Source organism: Nanorana parkeri, unplaced genomic scaffold, assembly GCF_000935625.1.
Source record: "Nanorana parkeri isolate BGI_ZX_2015 unplaced genomic scaffold, ASM93562v1 scaffold226, whole genome shotgun sequence".
Classification (NCBI taxonomy): Eukaryota; Metazoa; Chordata; class Amphibia; order Anura; family Dicroglossidae; genus Nanorana; species Nanorana parkeri.
Window position 1 is genome coordinate 376,267 of NW_017306494.1, and position 20,845 is coordinate 397,111.

The 20,845-nt window shown below is 40.4% G+C and overlaps 1 protein-coding gene across 1 annotated transcript in view; it reads right to left on the minus strand.

The window, feature by feature from the left end:
• Positions 1–20,845, minus strand: part of LAPTM4B (lysosomal protein transmembrane 4 beta) — an 89,492-nt gene that overhangs the window by 28,031 nt on the left and 40,616 nt on the right. Inside the window, exons 2-4 of the mRNA XM_018556156.1 lie at positions 14,108–14,219; positions 9,850–9,923; positions 8,327–8,449 (exon numbers count right to left, since the gene is read on the minus strand). Coding sequence (XP_018411658.1) covers positions 8,327–8,449; positions 9,850–9,923; positions 14,108–14,219 — 309 coding nt within the window. The remainder of the gene's footprint in view (positions 1–8,326; positions 8,450–9,849; positions 9,924–14,107; positions 14,220–20,845) is intronic.

The window sequence follows — 20,845 nt, forward strand, 5'->3', positions numbered from 1 at the left end:
TGCCCCTTTTTCCCCCCCCCCCCAATGTATTACTATATTAATTTTATTTTCAACTCAGTATAAAGTTAGAGCGAACCAATCATGTCAAAGTTTGCTGACAAATAAAATCAGCCAATATCAAAAATCAGCAAAAGTAATATCATAATGACAGACCTTCAAATATGAGCTATATCATACAGTCATGGAAGAGTTTAAACTGGCAACGCCAATATATACAATGACCAACTTTTGCTATGTACAAGGTTGCACATAACTAAGTAAGCCTCCAACCAGTTATTGTGCATGTGACCATGATTTTCAGAGAAAACCAAGGAGACCAGAAAATGAAGAAGAGAAAAAAGAAATAAAGGAGTAGGGGATGGGAAAGAAAGGTAGGGGGTGTACTGGAAGATTCACACCTCAAGCAAATTGGTCAACCTTGAGATCCATTAGGAAGCATTTTGCCTTTTGACATATTGCATCTCATTGTACTACTATATTAGTAGGCAACACACTTGCTTTGTGTTGCGGTGCCCTGCGTTAAAGAAATGGCCATAAAAGATTTTTAAAGTGTATTGCCAGCCCATTCAAAATAAAATAGCTGCCTTAATGCACTGTACCATACTACGTGATAATGTGTTGCATTAAACATTTTTGATTAATGCTGGGCCCACTGGTGAATGGGCTCAGCAACCTCATGTCATAAGGATCCCCTTCGTGTAGGAGTATTTACAGTTATCCTATCCACAAGGCGCAATTTTGAAAACCACAAGGATGACCAAATGGAAGAATACAACCAAACCTAGTTTCTTCTGACACTGTGAAATTTATGAAAATGCTGGTGGTAGGTTGCCTTTATATGTCTTTCTGTTTTTACAATAAAAATAAGACACAATGCTTAAAAGTAGCAATGTGCATGACCAGTGTAAGACAATCACTGAGCACTACAGCCTGAAAATCCCTATGCAGCTTTCACTATGTCCACCTACAAAAGCAGAAAACCTACACTGTATGAATCAGTTTTTATTAAGTCTATAGTGTTTCCTCTGTAACTGTGCAAGCTAAGCAGTAATATTCCTCCTCCAATTATGTTATTAGAGTGCGGAATCGTGCCAGCAGAGGGAAAAGCAGCGGAGGGACAGCCAAGACTATCCAGTTGCTTCCACAGCATAAACTATCTAATGAAACCATAACTTCATATTGGCCAACAAAGTGCAAACTGCAGATGCTCTTTCTAAGATATTGGAGGATAATTCATTAGCAACGTGGGAACAGGATCAGACAGGGACAGCTGGGGAGACAAACAAAATCACATTCATCTAGAATTTCTCAACTTCTCTGAGACACACAAAAAATACCCATTTTGATGTCTGCGGTAGAAAAGAAAAACTGGGAATGCTTTCTTTATAGTGTAAAAGGGCCTGTTAGATTTATCCCATTCTGCCAAAGTACAGTATGTCTGAAGCACACCCTAAAACTCCCTTTGTGGTCATGTGACCCTATTATGTCACCACACTATAAACTGTAGCACTAACGGGGCAATCCAGTCAAATATTAAAATTGTACTTAAAGTATATCAAAAAGCCAAAACCTTTTTTTTTGTTTTGGAAAGCATATGATTTGTTAAAAGCCTGAAGCTCTCTTTCCAAAACAACAAGTTTGTGTTTTAGAGCCTACTCAGAAGACACAGCATATCTCACCTACCCATTTTCAACTTGGTAGTCAGTTTCACTTAATTTCCCACCGACTAAATCTTTGCTATCAATTTTGAAAAACCTGTGAATTGTAGCTGGAAAAATGTAGGCACAGACAGCGCAAAGATTTCAGAAAGTTAGTATAAAAAATATAAGATAATTGATGGTAAAATTGCCCACTCTAAATAGTAGTTAATAAAATCGTAGTCACATCAATAAAAACAACCAAAGAATGCTATCAGGTCCAGCCAGGCAGCTCGTAAACTGAGAGCAATGCCCATGGAAACTGAAATAATTAAAAATAAAGGAGAGAGTGCACCGACATAGTGTAGAAACTTTGTCTAATAAATGTATCCAAATAAAATCTGATGCACTCACAAGTGGAAACCTCCATACCCTATCACACAAGGCGGATCCAATAAACAGATACTCCTAGGATCCAAACCTGGGGGGAGCGAGCAACAATCCTCCTGGAACAAGCTGGGGAAAAGTTATGTAAGGTCATCAGCTGTGCTGAATTGACGGGACCTGTGATTCTCCTTCCGTTTCCTCTCTCTTTGTACTTTGTGGATAAGACAGTGTCCAATCTCATGTGCACAAGTCCAAGAGAACAGAACGTGTCTTAGGGTAAACGTAACCCCTTTATCAGCCTCATGAGGCTCATGGAGGGGTTAAGTTTGCCCCATGAAGGGGTTAGGATTACCCCAACGCAGCGTGATGGGAATTCCACCCCTGCAGCATGACCTAAGCAAAGGGGCAGGATGCAGTGACATCATTGATCTCACGTGGCTTTATGCCTATATTTGGTAAATTACATTTATCTAATAAGGCTATGTGGCCATATAAGTTCATGTACATGCCGCATGTACATGAACTTGCAGGGAGTGAATGACAGCCTGCAGCTGATTTGAAGAGCTCAGGTTCAGACTGGGTTCAATCTGAACCTGAGCTCAACCCTATCAAAGACCAAGATTTATTTACAGGGTTATTCACATAAGGGTGAAGAGTTTGGAGAAGGCAGGAGAAGTGATCAATCTAGGACAACATAGCTGAACTGGAAAGTGAGCTGAATTTGCGAATTTTTCCAAATCAGTTATTTTGGCCTAAATTGTTAACATCTCCTTCCTTCTCCAAACTCTTCACCCTTTTGTGAATAACCCTGTTTCTGTCCTTTCTTTATATCTAAATACAAAAGTTCTGTCGTGGGGGAACTATGTTGGTTCATAACACTGGCTCTCCCAGAGAGGTACTGTTGTCAGAAATTATAAAAGTTCTTTATAATGCTACAAAAATGGTCACCTCATTCTCAAAAAGGTGTTAGAGTTTAAGGGTGAGTAGTAGGAGTACTACAGCAAGTCTTGGAAGAAAATATTTTTTATTGAAAAGATTCTTGGATTTAAAAGAAAACTGGGAATCTAGAAATGTTTCCACTGCCGATTGGACTTAAGTTGAGGAAGTATATCAAAAAGACTCAAGCCTTACTAAAAACCAACTGGAGGTACTGCAGAACACATTTTATTAGAATTTTCCCTACTGTTCAACACAAGTGTATGAGTGAGGGACCCTCTGTCCGAATTTTCTGCTCACACCGAGAATGTGACTTTGAGAGAGCCGCAGCCTAAAACAAGCTTTGGATTTTTGTCAAAGAACAGTATCCTGATTTTCATAGGAACCTTTTGATGGAATTTTTTTAACTTGCGCAGTTAGAGCTAGAGCCTTCTGTTCAGCAAAGCTCATGTACCCGTACTGACTGGAAGGCTGCAGCTCAAACTCACAGGGGCTCTTTCGGACCGCAGCAGAGAGGACTGCTAATTATACACAAAGCACAGTGGTCGGCTGCATGATGGTGGGTAGCAGACGTTTTACTATGGCTGTGGGCTGCTTTACCACTTAAATAAACAGTAAGACTTACCATGGGATGACTTATAATGAAACCCTATGATTAATGAATTTCAAATGAAATGAAAATATTCCTCCATCGGCTGCATCTCTACCCTCTGTGAAATCAGGCACATTTTTAATTAACGCCCAGCTTTTGCTAAGTCTGCAGTTTGTAAGTCATGTCATTGAAAAAGACTATTCTACCTCGCTAGATCACAAAAATGTCTGGTGTCAGAAAGGGGCAGAGATATACATGTAAAGAAAACAGGGCCAGATGTCCTCTATAGCAGTGCTCCCCAACCTTTTTATCGCCGTGGACCAGTCAACGTTTGATCATTTCACCGTGGCCCGCTGAGGGGGGGACGTTGATTGTTTATATTTTAGATTCTTTTGATTTAATAATTTTTATTTAATTGTATTTAAAAATGCCTTCAAAATAAAATACAGTTACACCAAAAAATTAAAGCGTTGGAATTCTTCACCTATTCCACCACCGAAAAACTGGGCGAGATTACGTTAAAATGTGTGACCACGTCACTGGTCACACATTCTAACCTAGTCTCAAACTTTGATAGATCACATGCCTACCTGTAATCATTTAATCAGAGAAATAGATTATAATAGGGAACATTACAGTGTAATATTCCCCATTATAATCCACTTGTCTAATTACATAAAATAGCAGTACATAACAGAGAAATAGATTATAATAGGGAACATTACAGTGTAATATTCCCCATTATAATCCACTTGTCTAATTACATAAAATAGCAGTACATAACAGAGAAATAGATTATAATAGGGAACATTACAGTGTAATATTCCCCATTATAATCCACGTCTAATGACATGATGTAAGACACCCCCCCTTTCCCCCGCTCAGACTCACCCTTCCAGGAGCAGCAGCCATGTGTCGATGTGTGCACTCACTGCAGGGGGCGGGGCGGGGCGTGTGACACACACACGTCTCCTGTGACTCACCTCCCCTCCCGCCGCCTGTTACTATAGACGCGGCCGGGAGGGGAGGTGAGTCACAGGACCCGCCCCCTCACTGTGAAGCCCGTCGGCAGTGCGGGGCCCCGGTGTTCGAACACCGGGACCGTGCACTACCATATATTGCATGACCGGACCGCACTGAGACTGTGCGGCCCGGTACCATTTGATCCGCGGACCGCTACCGGTCCGCGGACCGGGGGTTGGGGAACACTGCTCTATAGGAAAACACTTTATGACACATGCAGTCCAACTAAACACAAATAACAGTTGTGGTTTCCAGGAAGAACATTAGGTAGCTGGTAACTATTTGGCAAGATCCTTAAAACCCATCCAACACAATATGACAGCCAGACATAAGAGCTTGCTGGCTCAGATCCATGTGTAAATGAATTAAACAAAAACTCATTACCAAAATAGCCATAAAATCAGATTCTTGCGGTGTTGTAGCACTGGAAAGCCTTTTTATTTGTCATGGTCACTAAGACACAACGTTATGCTTTAACCTCATGTCAAGTCATAGAAGCACGCTTCAAGGTTAAGTATTCATCTGAGTAGTGCTACATCTGACCTCATGATGCTTGGTCACAAATGACACCTCCGCTGCATTGAATTTGATTTATGGCCTAAAATAATCTCAATTACTAGACCAAGAACTGGTTTCCTTCTATGACAACAAGCACAAGAGGAACGTAGTCATCACCTATATTTTAGATGGTTGGAGTGCAGATCAAATATTTTAATCTGAGCTCAACTCTGCTACTAAGAGATATAAGAGGTGAGGAACACTGAACCAATAGTCAAACTATCAATCAGTTAGGCAAATAAGAATGATAGCAAAGCAAAAAGGCAGAGTAGACTAAAGAGGTGGAAATGTAAGAATCTTATCTCCAAGAGGCACCCATAAGGCAACCTTTAAAAATGAAAAACAGGGACATGCCCTCACCCAAATTTGACTTTCAGTTAACCTATATTTAGGCAATCTACGCTCATTGGCATGGGAAGTGATGGGAAATTTATCAAAGAGAGATGAGATATGCTTCCCACTGTGTATGGCTGTTTTGGATAGCACCAGATTAAATGTTGTATTTAAATGTTGATGTTACTGTGAATGCACAGCAGCAACACAATGCTCTAACTTACCTGCCACTAACGCCCATGTGTCAGGTATTGGCACCATTTTGGGTTATCCCAGAGACCCTTCACTACCCCCAGAGTGGGCCTAGCAACAACAGATGTTCTCTTACTTGAAGTGATTTTCACAGACACTGACAATCACCTACCAGCACAGGAAGTCTCCTGTCACTTATAGCTTATTTGTGGCTTTCATGCGATCTAGAAATTATTAGCGATAGGAGACTTTCTGTGCTGGGAGCTGATTGTTGGTGTGTGCGGGAGCACTAGATTAGAGTAGATTAGCAAAACTGTCACCAAATACTGGGTCCCGGTTCCATGTTCTATGCATGCTCAGTAGAACCCCATAGACTTCTATGGGGCAAGGCGACAGATCAGTCTGGGGGATTTATTGCATATGTGGCGGGAAGTAGAAGAATCACCAACCACAGGTAAACAATGCGCCAGTGACAGAATGGTGTGAGTATACAGCGGAGGAGGGAAAGGGTGGTTTAGATGGGCACAGTGGGGGCAAGGTCCTTAATAGTCTCCACATCACATGGCTAGCAGTGTAGATCAAAATAATAAAGGCAAACTCTGGGCATTTACACCATGCACCGGGTGTGTAAATTATTGTTAAAAATATGTGTGGAGGGCTGCCGTAAAGTATAAAACTCTTCCCGTGCAGCATGCCAGCTCCTACACGTAACACTGGTCTTCTGGGCACTGCAGGGAGCGACGGATGTGACTTGATCAGTGAAGTACGCCAGTCACATCCCCGATCCTCCTTGCTACTTGCCCATTCACAAAATTCCTTGTATTTTTCTCAAAGAATGCAAGGTGTTCTGTGATTGGAGGAGGAGAGGGCAGGAATCTGACATAGTCTCTTCTCCTCCAAATCTTGTATTATTTGAGACTATACAAGGCATTTTTGTGAATTGATAAGTAGCGATGATGAATGGGGATGTGATAAATAAAATCCCTCACTCTACACTGCGCTCAGAAGACCAGCGTTATGTGTAGGAGCCACTATGATGCAAGGTAAGATTTTGATATTTTGCAGGCTTCCACAAACATCTGGCTTTTTAGTGATAACTTATGAGGGCGGTGTGTAAATGTTTGGCTTCAAGGCCCTCTTTACACAATGCCAATCCATTGCTTCTTTTTTTATGCTGTGCACTACAATGCAAGGCAGTGCATTGTGGTGCGCTGCAGTGTACTTGTGCACTGGGGTGCCATTCTAAATAAATGCTGCAATGCACCACACACAGTGTCATGTGCTATGTGTTACTCTTTTCAGTTAAATGCACATTACTGCAATGCATAGGGCTGACGGGGGCCTAAAGGCTAACTGTACTTTCAACTTACTTAATCCTAAGCACCCTTCTCCCTATGCTAAATAAACCCCCTTGTACTTACCTTAGATCAGCGGGTGATGTGGCCCAGAAGCCTGCACCATATTGGGTGGCGCTCAGAATATAGGATAGGATAGTACTGGATATAGGAAAGGATAGAATAAGATATAGGAAATCATAGGATAAAGGAATTGGTAGGATAGGATATAGAAAAGGATATATGATAGAATATAAGATAGGAGAAAGGATAGGCTATAGATATAGGATAGCATTAATGATAGGATATAGACTAGGATAGGACATAAGATAGGATAAAATATAGGATAGGATCTAGGATAGGATAAAATATAAGATAGGATATAGGATAAGCTATAGGATAGGATATTGGATAGTATATAGAATAGAAGATAGGATACAGGATAGGATATGATCTGACGGGAGATAGGATATGATAGCCTATAGAATAGGGTAGGCTATAGGATAGGAGATAGGATACAAGATAGGATAGGGGAAAGGACAGATTATAAGATAAGATATAGGATAGGATAGGATAGGATTGGATATAGGGTAATATAGGTTATAGGATATGATACAATAGGATACAAGATAGGACAGGAGATAAGATAGGCTATATGACTGGATAGGATATGGGATCGAATAAGACAGAATATATGATAGGATTGGATACAGGATAGTATAGGTAAGGAAATCATATGATAGGATAGGAAATTATAGGATAGGACACAATAGGATATAGAATAAAACAGGTGGGTGATAGGATAGGCTATAGGATAGGAGAAGATATGGGATAGTATAGGTAAGGAAATCATAGGATAGGATACAATAGGCAATAGAATAGAATAGGAGATAGGATAGGCTATAGAATAAGATAGGAGAGGCTATAAGATATAGGATAGGATGTTAAAGCTGTTGGGTACAAAAACCCAACAACCTGCACTCACATTCTTGTACATTGTATGTTTTAGGATAAGCTATACTAAGGCATTTGGTTACAACTGAGGTCCACTGATACCTGACCATAGTGTGGCCACAATACATAAAACAGAGCTTAGCAGCGACTACGTAAAGGAGTTTTGTGTCAGAGTGGGCTTGTGACTTGGGTGGCTAGGGAGCATATTGGTCTAGAGCAGGGATAAATTTCACCATTGTAAATTGGCACAAGGCTCAGTGTCCTCAATGGCAAGTTTCACTCACCTCTTCTACATTATCTGCTGAACTCACCAGAATCCTACAGTTCACCCCTATAGTATATAATAATATGGAGCTATAAACAATGTGTTATCTGCTTACCAGCTGCTGCAGGTAGTCCTGAATTGTGTTGGGATAGACGAGCACACTGACAGCAACCAGGGAATTCAGAGCAAAGTCAAAGATCTGGTAGCAAAAAAATGGGATAATCCAAGCAGCATGTTGCTAAAGAGAGAGAAACAAAAGCACACATTAAGTATATAACAAGTCTAAGGCGGAACTCCAGGCAAACATCTAAATATACAGATGAAATACATATATGGGAGCTGTTTTACCTGCCAAATTAATATGTCTTTCCATTTATTCCTGAGAATTACATGACACAGCTGGGTGTTTACAGATTTAAGCCCCGTTCACATTGAGCGATTTATCGCGCGGTAATTCCCGTGATATACCCTAAGGCCTAAGGCCCCGTTCCCACTGCGCGATATGCAAATCGCGCGTTTGTCGCGCGATTTGCATATTGCGTGACATCGCGAGATTTGCCGCGCGATGTCGCGTTCAAGCTTGCATTGAGCAAGCTTGAATCGCGGCTAAATCCGCTCCAAAAAGGGTCCTGCTGTAGCGACACACGACCCGCGACAGCAGGACCCTTTGCCCCATTGGATTGCATTGGAGCGCGATATCGCGCGGTAATTTGCAGCGATATCGCGGGAATTACCGCGCGATAAATCGCTCAATGTGAACGGGGTCTAAGACTGTAAAAGGAATACAGAGCAGTCCACGCCTCACCACAGCCTGATAAATGGATCGTGTAACAGCAGCAAACAAGTGATGAGGTCATTTCTTTGCTCACTCTGCTTTCTCCTTCTATCAGAATCTGCCTTGTCCGCATATTTGTGCTATTTATATTCAGTTTTAAGTTTACCCAGCATAAAGAAAACCAATACTAAAAAAATTTGTAGGCAGCTATTACTGAATTCTTCTTTGAAACTGCTAGTTCCAAAGACCTCAAAGACCTCAATACTTTCTGAGTCACTGATCCAGGACAATAACACAGATCAGGGGTTCTGATTTTACTAGCTGCATTATTGTTCTGGGATAGAGGGACCGTGGCTCAAAGTACTAAAGCCTGAGAAAACCAGGCAACTAGTATTTTTTAGAAGAAAGTCACCAATGGCAGCCCCACATTTCCCTCAATAAAGGTTTCCTTTAAAGGTTGTCATTAAAGTTTGTCATTTAGACTATTACCTGGTTGGGAACTCTTTGATTTGAGCAACACTTTCTTATACAGTGTGTGCCCCTCAGTCTCAGTGAAGCTGGCCCCTTTGCTTCACTGCTCAAGAACGTATATATTGTATAAGTATTGTATCTATTGCACTTTTGGAGTCTTGAAAAATTGGTAAAAACTTTTCACATGCTAAAAAAATTGCTCTATTTATAATTTTAAATATCAAACTGAGTTATAATAATAATAATAAATGTTATTATTATTATTACTACTACTACTAAAAATAATAATAATAATTATACAACAAAGTAATTAATTTATGTCACATTTTTTCCCCTTTAAACCAGTTGACACTTCTACAAAATGTTAGTGATGTTTACTAAGTAATGTTTACCTTGTAGGCACCATATGTTGCCATTGCACAGATTAAAATCATTAAGAGTGAAACTGAAGTAGCGATGCACATATCTAAAAAAGAAACAAAAAGAAAGGTCAGACAGACAACAACCAGGACAGAGTGCAGATTAATAAAACACAACCACCCAGGTGACATAAGAGAAAGGTTTTACGGCAATTTGGACAATTAGGCACTGGGCAAGTCTCACACCAATCCGTACCCCTTTGCATATTTGAGCTACTGGAACATGACAAGAAAAAAGCCAGTTTGGGACAGTTTATTGTTTCAAGTGGAGCTGCAGGCAACTAAAACCCCCCTGTTTGGTTCAACATTGTATTAGGTCCACCCATAGTATTTTAAATGATGCTGGGAAATTTACCAAAAAGTGTTTCTGTATTATTTACTGCACATATCTTCCCATAACCCAATTCCTTGCAATATACCTTCCTATAATTCCTTGCAATATACTATCCCATAATCCATTGCAATATACCTTCCTATAATCCCTTGCAATATACCTTTCCATAATTCCTTGCAATATACCTTCCTATAATTCCTTGCAATATACCTTTCCATAATTCCTTGCAATATACCTTCCTATAATTCCTTGCAATATACCTTTCCATAATCCCTTGCAATATACCTTCCTATAATCCCTTGCAATATACTATCCCATAATCCCTTGCAATATACCTTCCTATAATCCCTTGCAATATACTATCCCATAATCCATTGCAATATACCTTCCTATAATCCCTTGCAATATACTATCCCATAATCCATTGCAATATACCTTCCTATAATTCCTTGCAATATACCTTCCTATAATTCCTTGCAATATACCTTCCTATAATTCCTTGCAATATACCTTTCCATAATCCCTTGCAATACAGTATACCTTCCTATAATCCCTTACAATATACTATCCCATAATCCCTTGCAATATACCTTACCATTAGGGTTGCACAGATACCAAGTACAGTACTCGGTACAAGTACGAGTACATGTACCGATACTTTTGAGCTCCAAGACTAGACTAGAAAAATTCAAAAGTTAGGAGGCAGCTGTCATTTGTAAGGAGCACACGGAGCTCCTGGGATTTGTACATCTCTGTTTTAATGTACGATTTTGTTTTTATAAATATAAATAAAGGGATGCACCGATACCAGTTTTTTTTGCGAGTACGAGTACTGGTACTTGCAGAGTAGTTACAAGTACGAGTACTGATACATTTTTGTTTATTGTCATGTGACAGTTTTTCTAAAACAACACAGACTAATGATTTAAGGACAGTGGTGGAGCGCCAGAGCCAGGTCCTAGCTGCAACCGCTGCAACCCTGGTAGTTCTCATGAAAATGCCAAGTATCTGCACTGGTACTCGAAAAGTATCTGTGCATCCCTACTTCCCATAATCCCTTGCACTCACACCAGATACCAGTCAGAGTGGTAGCCTTCTAGACTTTACAGGCTTTGTTTTATTGCACAAGGTTTCCACATGGTTTGCACTGGGAGTAGGATTGTTTAGGTGGGAGATTACAGGGAAGATATCACCAGGATCATGTCCTCACTAAGAGTAACCCCGATGAAGAGAAGGAGGTGAATACAAGAATTTGCATACCTGCAGGCTGTAAAAAATGGTCTCACCCTTTTCTTCCCCATGAACCCTGTGTGTGTTGTAAAGTAGTCACCGCTCCAAACCCACTCCTGTGATGGACTACAATCTCAGGTTTTACTTTTACTAATTTGTATTGAGATTGTAGTTCATCCCAGGAGTGGGTTTGGAGCGGTGACTACTTCACCAAACACACAGGCTTCATTGGGAAGAAAAGTAGCCATTCTCCAGAAGGAAGGACAATGTCAGCACCAATTCAGAGATGATTTGAGGATCTACAGCCGAGTGATACACAAATAAAATACTTTTTTCTTAATAGTTAAGGTACTTAGATGCATTTTTAAGATTTAACTGCTGAGTTTAGTGTCACTTTAAATTTGCAATTGTTTTGTCTCTCTCAATTGACTTGAGTTTTAGATATAAGGATTAAACACCAATGGTTACAAAATTCATGTCAATACCCACCCTGGCCAACTATGTTAAAAATCTCTCTCAAACGTAAGTAACCATTGCCACGAGATGATTCTTATTTGTACATTTCAATCATTCAGTCTTAACAAAACAAAGAAAACTCAATGGAGATGTTTCTTATGGCAATCAAACATCTGCAGCTGCCATTTCTCACCCTCTGGTTACATAATGATAAGTGACAGAAGAACGCTTGATGTGAACAATTTGAGAGGCAGCAACTTATTGTATGTACACAAAACTGCCAGCAGGTGTGTATGATCTTATGTGTGAAATATGTGCTTTCTCAGAAAAAAATATAGTATCCAAATGTTGGGAATGTCATAGCACGCTGTGCATTATCTTACATTGACGAATGCTCATGCTGTACTTGTCTGAGACGTCATTCACATAATTTTTAACATTCATCAAGATGTTATTATACCTCTTTTCCCTACATTTGTGGTGGACAATGCAAATAATTTTTGCTGGTCAAATAGTATAATGTATTAAAACAATAAAACACACTACAAGTGTCTTTTGGTGCATTACCATTAATTATTACCATTACCATTATTACCATTGCATGTTAGGTGTTCTGCGGTGCCATTATTTCTTAATGTCACCCCAACGCATGCAGCCATCAAATTTGCATTGTATTGCACCACATTGCATGGTGAACTATTGCCATGTAAAGTGGTGCCATTTGATTACAAATGAAGGTGCATGCACTTCTTTCAGTGCCATTTAGCTGCAGTAGGCAGCCCATTCAATGAATGTACTGCCCTACTGCAGCACACCACAAGCGCACCTTGCAGCACTATCACTGTGGTGCTACAGCCAATGCTGTTTTCTGTCTCTTTCTGCTGTTTCGATTACTCTGCTGTGCATTAATTCCTTATCATAATGCTATAGTATGTTTCTGACATCTAAAGGTAGATTAGTGCTATTACAACTTGTGTTTCTGTATGCATTTGGTATTTCACAGTGTCCTCCTCTCCTGTTTAGTGTCAGTTGGTATAGTCTTAGATGGACCCTTCCTTCTTCTTCCATGTTCCCTCATTGTAACACAAGTCCTCACTTGGCTTGGAAGATTTATTGTCTTTTCACACTTTGTGACCATTGAACATTCTCTGCATTTACTTTGAAAAGTAAAACAACATCGGATTTAAGCTTCCGTGTCTTGTTGGACAGTTAAGCTATCTGTGGATGGATCTGAATCATCTTGTGACTATACAGCCCAGAAGGAATGAAGTCCAAAGAAGGTATGTCAAAGCATAAAGCAGCTCTTGAGACAGGATAATTGTGATGTGGCATCATAGAGGTGTGAATGAGGGCTGAAGGACAGGTTCACTTTAGAATAACACCCCCCTCCGCCCAGCCCTCATGTCTATTATTCTAAGCTAACTTTCCTACCATGTGCCTACTTAGCAGGTGCAGACAATGTTGGATAAGATTTCTGCACCAAGGCCGTAAACACCACAGGAGGGCGTTGTTATCTGAAAGAGGTCTAAAAGAGGTAAATAGTAACCTCGTTGGGTGCGAGATAACCTTGTGATAGATTAGAATGGAGAGGGATGAGGTGTTTATATACTAACGTGAACCTGTCCTTTAAAGCCTTACTCAAGCCCCAGCTTTTTTTTTTTAGTTTTTCATAAAGTTTGGAAGGGCTAGAACCTCTGACAACATTTTATTGTCTTTGACCTCATGTGGGAGAGTTATCCCTGTCAACGTTTTATTGTCTTTGACACCAACCACATATAGACCGAAAGTCTGGAAATTGGGATAAATCTCCCAAATGAGGACAAACAAAACAGGAAGTGTGGGAATGCCTTCCAACTTCCTGTGTGGTAAGGGCTGTCAAAGTATAAAATGAGGGGAAATCCTCTCAACGGTGACACTGGCAGCAATAAAAACACATTACGTAATGTGTTTGGTGCATTTTCAATAAAACTTTCCAATTAACTTGATTTAAAAATGCCATTAGAGGGAAAATGCAGCACACTGAACTTCCCAATGCACCTCGATACAACACACTGGGCACCATTTGTGTGTGACTCCACACAAAAAATAATGACTAATGCCTTTAAAAAAAAAAAAAAAGGAAAAGTGATTGTAAAAAATAGGTGATATTTAGTTGTCTAAGTGCAGAATAGCTACAAGTTTTCTTTTGTTATAATGATTTTATATACTTACTGGCTTCATCCATATAATAAAATTCATTCCTCAAGTCATTGCTTGGAAGGTGGTAGAGGTCTGGATCAGCGAGGGCACTCAGCAGTATAAGAAGGACCAAGGAATTTATTATCTGTAAGAAAAGAATACAGTGAACATCAAGCTGTGCTTTATGGGCATTTACATCAACATGTGCATTAGGTTTTTGTATAGGCAATATAAAAGGGGTTCTCAAATTTTCTAAAGAAACGGCCAGTATATGGTTCCTCAGACTTGGAGAGAGTAGTGCCCCATCACTGGTGTCAGCCTGAGAAATAGTGCCCCATCTTTGGTGTCAGTATGAGAAATAGCGCCCCATTGTTGTTCTCAGTGGGAGGAGCAGTGCCCCATCTTTGGTATCAGTATGAGAAATAGTGCCCCATCCTTGGTGTCAGTGGGAGGACAAAAATGCTCCAATGTTGGCTGGTGTCAATGGGAGAAATAGTACCCTACTGTTCGTTGGTGTGAATGGGAAGAATATTGCCTCATGGGACAGGTAAAGGAAGACAAGGTACCGCATAGAGCCCGTAGGCCGCAGTTTGTAAAATATTTAGAAATATAATGACTTCAAAAGAGGACATCTTCCAAATTAGAAAAATCAAACCTCCCCCTAGCAGCACTCCACCCTACTAAGCCTCAACTATAATAAACTAATTATCAACTATAATGAATCGACTTGATTTGAGAAAAGTTTTTTTCAATATTTCCCAAAAAAAGTGTGTGTGTATATATATATATATATACATATATATATATATATATAAAATCCTAAACTGATTGTTTTTGACTGCAGATATAGTAGGGAAGGATTAAAAGACATATTTATAGCAATATCATGGTTTCTTTGCTATCTGTGCCCAATTGGGGAAATTTTCCTTCACTTCCTGCCATTTACTGAGAGAAAAAATCTTTCCAATATGAGGAAAACCCCTTTCTCAGACCATTGTTACCAGAACTGGTGTCCAAGTTGGAAAATTCCCCCTCTTCTCTTGTTCTGGTGATGATCTCCCATCACCTTCTGCTAAATATGCGAAAGTGTCACAGGCATCCAAAATACGACAGGAATTCTAACCCTACCACACTCAATATTAAATGTTTCCTAATTTTCCGTCCAAGTAGAAACAGAAGAACTCGGTTTTATAAACAGAACCCCAGACTTAGCTTAGCAAAGCTTAGAGTGTACATAATGGGCTTACATATGCACGCATAAAAATACATAGTAACAGAGCACTGACTTTAGAGACTTCCCTTTCCTCCCCTACCGATCTATTGGCCTGGGATACAAAGACATAACTGGTACTTCTGGGTATGGGGCAGCATGTGACTCACTCCCCTTACCCCTACAATGAGTACTGTGAGGTGCACAGTGACTGTTCATACAGGCACCCAGCTCCATCACATGGGGGCGGGGAGAGGCCTAAGTGTCCTGTAATTTTAAAGTCTTGACCTCTTTAAGTTAGTCACTTATTGGTACAAAGGGTTCCCATATTACATTCTCTGGAATATGTCATTGCAGATTTCACCTGTGGGTCTCTCTGCTACTGAAATGTTATACTGCACTTCCTATAACTATAGCTGACTGTAGAAACAGACCCTCAGCGATATGATGGCCTTCACGCTGTCTACAAATGGATGTGGGTGAGGACCTTTCCATATACCTGCACAAAAAATTTCACACGCAGCATTTGAAAACAAAACAGACATGAAGTTTAACCAAATGTAAAACCACCACCATAAAATGCATGTATTAACATGATGGCTCAATAACATTTCTAACAAAGCATCCACTGGATAGATTTTTAAAATGAATGCAGCACTAATGACATGACATAACTCCATCCACATCCAAAGAATTCCTTATTACAGGTAGCATATACCCCAAAGGAGCCATATATCATCAATTCGTCCAATGCATCACATACACAATATTAACTTGGGCAGACATCCAAAAAAACACATGTAGCCAACCCTCGAAAGGTCACCTTTCCAATCCCCGTTATTAATCCTCTTTTAGTTTATAAAACAAGATAAACATCTTCTTGGTTCGGACATTTCTGAGAATTAAGCTATAAATACATTCAGGGCTGAAACTTAAAGAAGACATTGTAAATTTAATAGGGACAGTAATCAGACTGACTCACCTAATTTATGGAATGCAGGAGCCACCTCACAGAGCGAGAGATTGCTAAGTGTCATTGTACCACGTCGTTCTTAGGAGTAACAGAGTGCAGATATATTTGAAAGAGAATTTTCATCTAGCAGATGTGGCTAAGAAGTGCAAGGGGTGGGGATATGAAATATATCCTGTAAATTTAACTCATCTTTGTGTAATTTACTCTATTTTTAAATGCTAACAAATGCTGCATGGCCATAGAGTACACCTTTCCCTTTTCTCCATAGAAAAAAGCATCCCACATGTCAGCTAGGATGGGAGGGAAATTTGTGGCTGGTACCAGAATATAATGTTTTGGTAAGTGGTGGACAGATCTCTCACTGTTTATATTTTTTGGTGACATAACTGCTCATACAGGGCCGTTTGCAGGGTGCCCGTCACCCCCTTTCCAGGCCAGAGCGTTCCAGGTTGCTAAGAGCCAGAGAGGGAGATGTGTAAGAGCTATATACATTTCCCCACCCTAGAGTAGAGAAAGGTTACAGCCGTTGTCAGGTTTTAATTGATGTCTTTGTCCCTACTGGTGAGATGTCTCCTCATTATACCAGGACAGGAAGTGATGGGTAATCTCTACAACAGGAACATGGGCAAATACAATAACACATTTTAGTAACATGGGGATGAGTTAAAACTTCTGACAATGGTTTTTTTTTTCTTCTGTCTGTGCCCTCCAGTCCCAGTTGCAATAATATTTCCCCATTTTTCGTACAGTTGTCACAACATGGTGGGACAAAAAGTAAGAGAAAATCTACCCAATGGAAAAAGGAAATAAAAACTTGCCCGAAAATTAAACTCTTCCACTTTCTAAAACAACAGAAAACAAACCTCATCACCTTCGTCACCATAGGGTCACTTTTAGTCAATAGCCCATCTGTAAAAGAAGCGTGAATATACCTACCTCTTCGGCAGCCTGTATATTTAAAAGCTGCCACTTCTCCACTCCCTAAGCCACTGCAAATATCTGACCGATCAGATGGGTGAATTATTTGCTCCCCCTGCAGCATACCATGCTTCCTCCTGCAGGCATGTACACCCTATAATGATGTATGAGCCGGCGGGGGGAAACAACGCGGCTGATGGCGGATCCAGCATTCAACACATCAAGAAGTGTAGAATACAAGCAGTAGCTGAAGAAGTGACAGCTTTTGAATACACAGGCTGTCAGAAAGATAAGTATATCCATGCATTTATTGAGAAAAAGTATCCCTCTGGTGACAGGGCCACCTTAAAGGGGAAAAATGTCTACAAAACTTAGAAATGGCCTCCTCCATCCTGGCTGCCTGTCCTCCATGTGACCATAGGGTTGCCACCTTTACTTCAAGCGAAACCCGAACACTCTAGAGACGCGCAGACATTTTTTGGGGAGAGTTAGTTGTGGGTTATTCATATCTAAATAGCGCCACCCATTCATGTGCAAATATTACAGGGGAGACTATTTCCAGTGGGGGGCCAGTAGCCCCCATCTTAATTTTGGTTGCCCCTGGTCTGCCTGACACCTTGTGTCCGGGTATCTGCTGCAATGAAACCCGAACAGAGCATTCAAAACCCGAACTGTCCGGGTGAATCCTGGACAGGTGGCAACCCTATGTGACCACCTTTTTGAACGATCCTGAAGCGCCATTTTGTCGTCTTTGGTGCCAGTACAACAGCACAGGCTGCACAAACAATATGTACATCTTGAAATGTATAATTGTATAATGTTTTCTTCATGATGTAGAAATACCTGACTCTTACAAGCATGTCCTTTGTCAACAGAACAGTCAAGAAGAAATATTAACAGCATTAACTCCGGTTAATTAAGTAAAAAATGTGTTTACATGCAGGACACACAAAGCTGGTCTGCTCTGATTCTATAGGAAAAGCTGAATTGCCACCGTTTCAATGACTCCATGTCTATTAATCAATGTCACCAAGCTTGTAAACAAATTGCTCATCACAAAGCAGAGACACAGCTGAACCAATGTTATTGCTGTCAGTTAAAGGACAGGTAAGCCTCAAAATTGAAGCCGTCATCAGTGAAGCATGAAGACAAAACAAATTGTTCAAGTTTATATTGACGTTCTAGCATAACTCTGTTAATGCAAAAAAGTGATTAAAAAAACCTATGGGAGAGGGCCAAGAAAAAGAACTGCTTCTTTCCCCATTTAAGAAGAACTACAGGGAGAATAAAAATTAACCCTTGCAATGCTACTCCTGCTGTCCTCTTGGCATGTTAATCCTTATTTGAATGGGATAGGTTGCTAGCAAACAGGAGTTGTTGTAAAGATATGATGTCTAATTAAAAATATGGTTTGCATCCTTAGTAGTGTTTTGTATGATGTAATATGTACCAACAAGGACCTTCACGTATTTTTGTAGTTCCCTGTCTTCGGTGGATAGTACAGGAATATTGAAAGAAAGACAAGTGGATTGGGTCTTCTCCTGTTATCTCTTCTTTTATGGTTCCGGTGTCCCCAACACAGATGTGTTGGGGAGTCCTCTGTATCCTAGAACCTCTGGTATTCCCAAAGCACTTGGTGTTTGGTAAGTAGTGGGGTGTCTTTTGCCCATCAGGATGGTCACCATAACAGTGGTTTATGAATTGTTTGAAATAAATGTTATCAACATTTTTTGGATTAAAGAAGTAATTATATTGGTCCCCGGAGGAAGTAAACAATAGCGAAACGCATCAAGATCCAAACCTCGATACGCAAGTCAGCCAGAAAGACCACAATGTGGGACTATCACCAATTTCCCACGGCCTAATCTGGATATCTATACATATGTTATTTTTGGTATTTCTGTATATTCTCTGGCGGCGTATCAAGGACAATATGGGGGATCCTATGTTTTTGATGGAATAATTTTTTATCTAATTTATGTATGAGACTGTAAAATAAATCTTTTTTTGATTTTACTTGTGCAATGGTTATGACACCTCATTAAACCCCAATTTTCTCTTGGTGTCTATGCATTTCTAAAGGGGGGAGGTGCCTTCAGAATGCGTATATCGAGGCAATTTATTTTGCTGCTATCTATGCTACTCCTGCACTGCAAAGGGTTAACTGCTTGTTTTTCTCTAGGGGACTGAATACAGAAGATATACAGTACTAACCCAAGCCTCGATCCTGCGGCAGAGACCAGTCACCTCTCCCTCCCCCCTACCATCCAGTGGTGGACTGTCACTCAGCATCCTCCCATCTAATACACTGTATTAGACATGATGACTCACGGGTCATTAGACCACTGGAGCTCGTGGGGGAAATTAGGCTGTGGGGGCCAGTCTACCAGCCAGATGAGACCGAGGATCAGGTAAGTATATCTTCTATAATTTAGACCCTAGACCAAAACAAGCAGTTAACTCTTTCAGTGTGGGGATAGCCCCACTGCAAGGGTTAAATTGCTCTTAAAATTCCCTCTACTGTATATAAAAGGTGGTGGTCAGAAGGTATCACATCTGAACAATCAATGTATAGTATAAGCATGCATGATCATTATTGCTGAGAATAAATCAGCTCAGAACCTTCGCCATCTGCTGGTCGTTACTCAGTACTGCAGCGGAGCTCTCTTGTCCACACCTGTCCTTACCTGCCCTCATTAGTGGACTTTAAAGAGAGGCCACAACTTCAAGCCCATGTTGGAACATCAACAACCTTGTCTTTGAGATTGACTGTCAATGCCTTGGATTTCCTTGTGAACTGTTTGGACTCCATTTGTACTGTGCTTATTGGGACCAATCACTTGTTGCCACTATTAGTATCTGTTGTTGCTCAGTTTAAATTTCTAGAAGTTGGATTTTGTTTTCATGTGTCTGACCTGACCATCTATTTTAGGACTGACCTGTTGTCAGCTATTTCCTCTAAATTATAATCTAGACAACAGGCTCCCCCAGCTGTTCAGTCAGTGGTAGGGTTGCCACCTTTTCTTTGAACGAAACCCGAACACTCTAGCGACACGCGGACATTTTTTTGGAAGAATGAGCCGTGTCTTATTCATATGTAAATAGCGCCATCCATTCATATGTACATATCACAGCTGAGACTATTTTCAGTGGGGGGCCAGTAGCCCCTATCTTAATTTTGGTTGCCCCTGTCTGCCTTACTCTTTGTGTCCGGGTTTCTGCTGCCATGAAACCCGGACACAGCATTCAAAACCCAGACTGTCTGTGTGAATCCTGGACAGGTGGCAACCCTAGTCAATGGGTGTCTGCAGTAGTCAAAGTTGTCCCATAGACAGGTGACCTTTACCAACTCAAAGGTTAAAGTGACACTATACTCCGGAGTTAAATCTTAAAAATACATTCAAGTACCTTAACTATTAATAAAAATGTATCTTATTTGTGTATCACTCGGCTGTAGATCCTCAAATCATCTCTGAATTGGTGCTGACACTGTCCTTCCTTCTGGAGGGTGGCTACTTTTGTTCCCATGCTTCATGTGTGTGTATATAACTAGTATAAGTACCTGAAAACAGTCTGTATATTATTTATATTAGCTTCTCATATTTCCCTCTCTAGCATGATGCTCACTGATGCAGACTGACGCTGGAAGCTTACTTACAGGAGGAAAGAA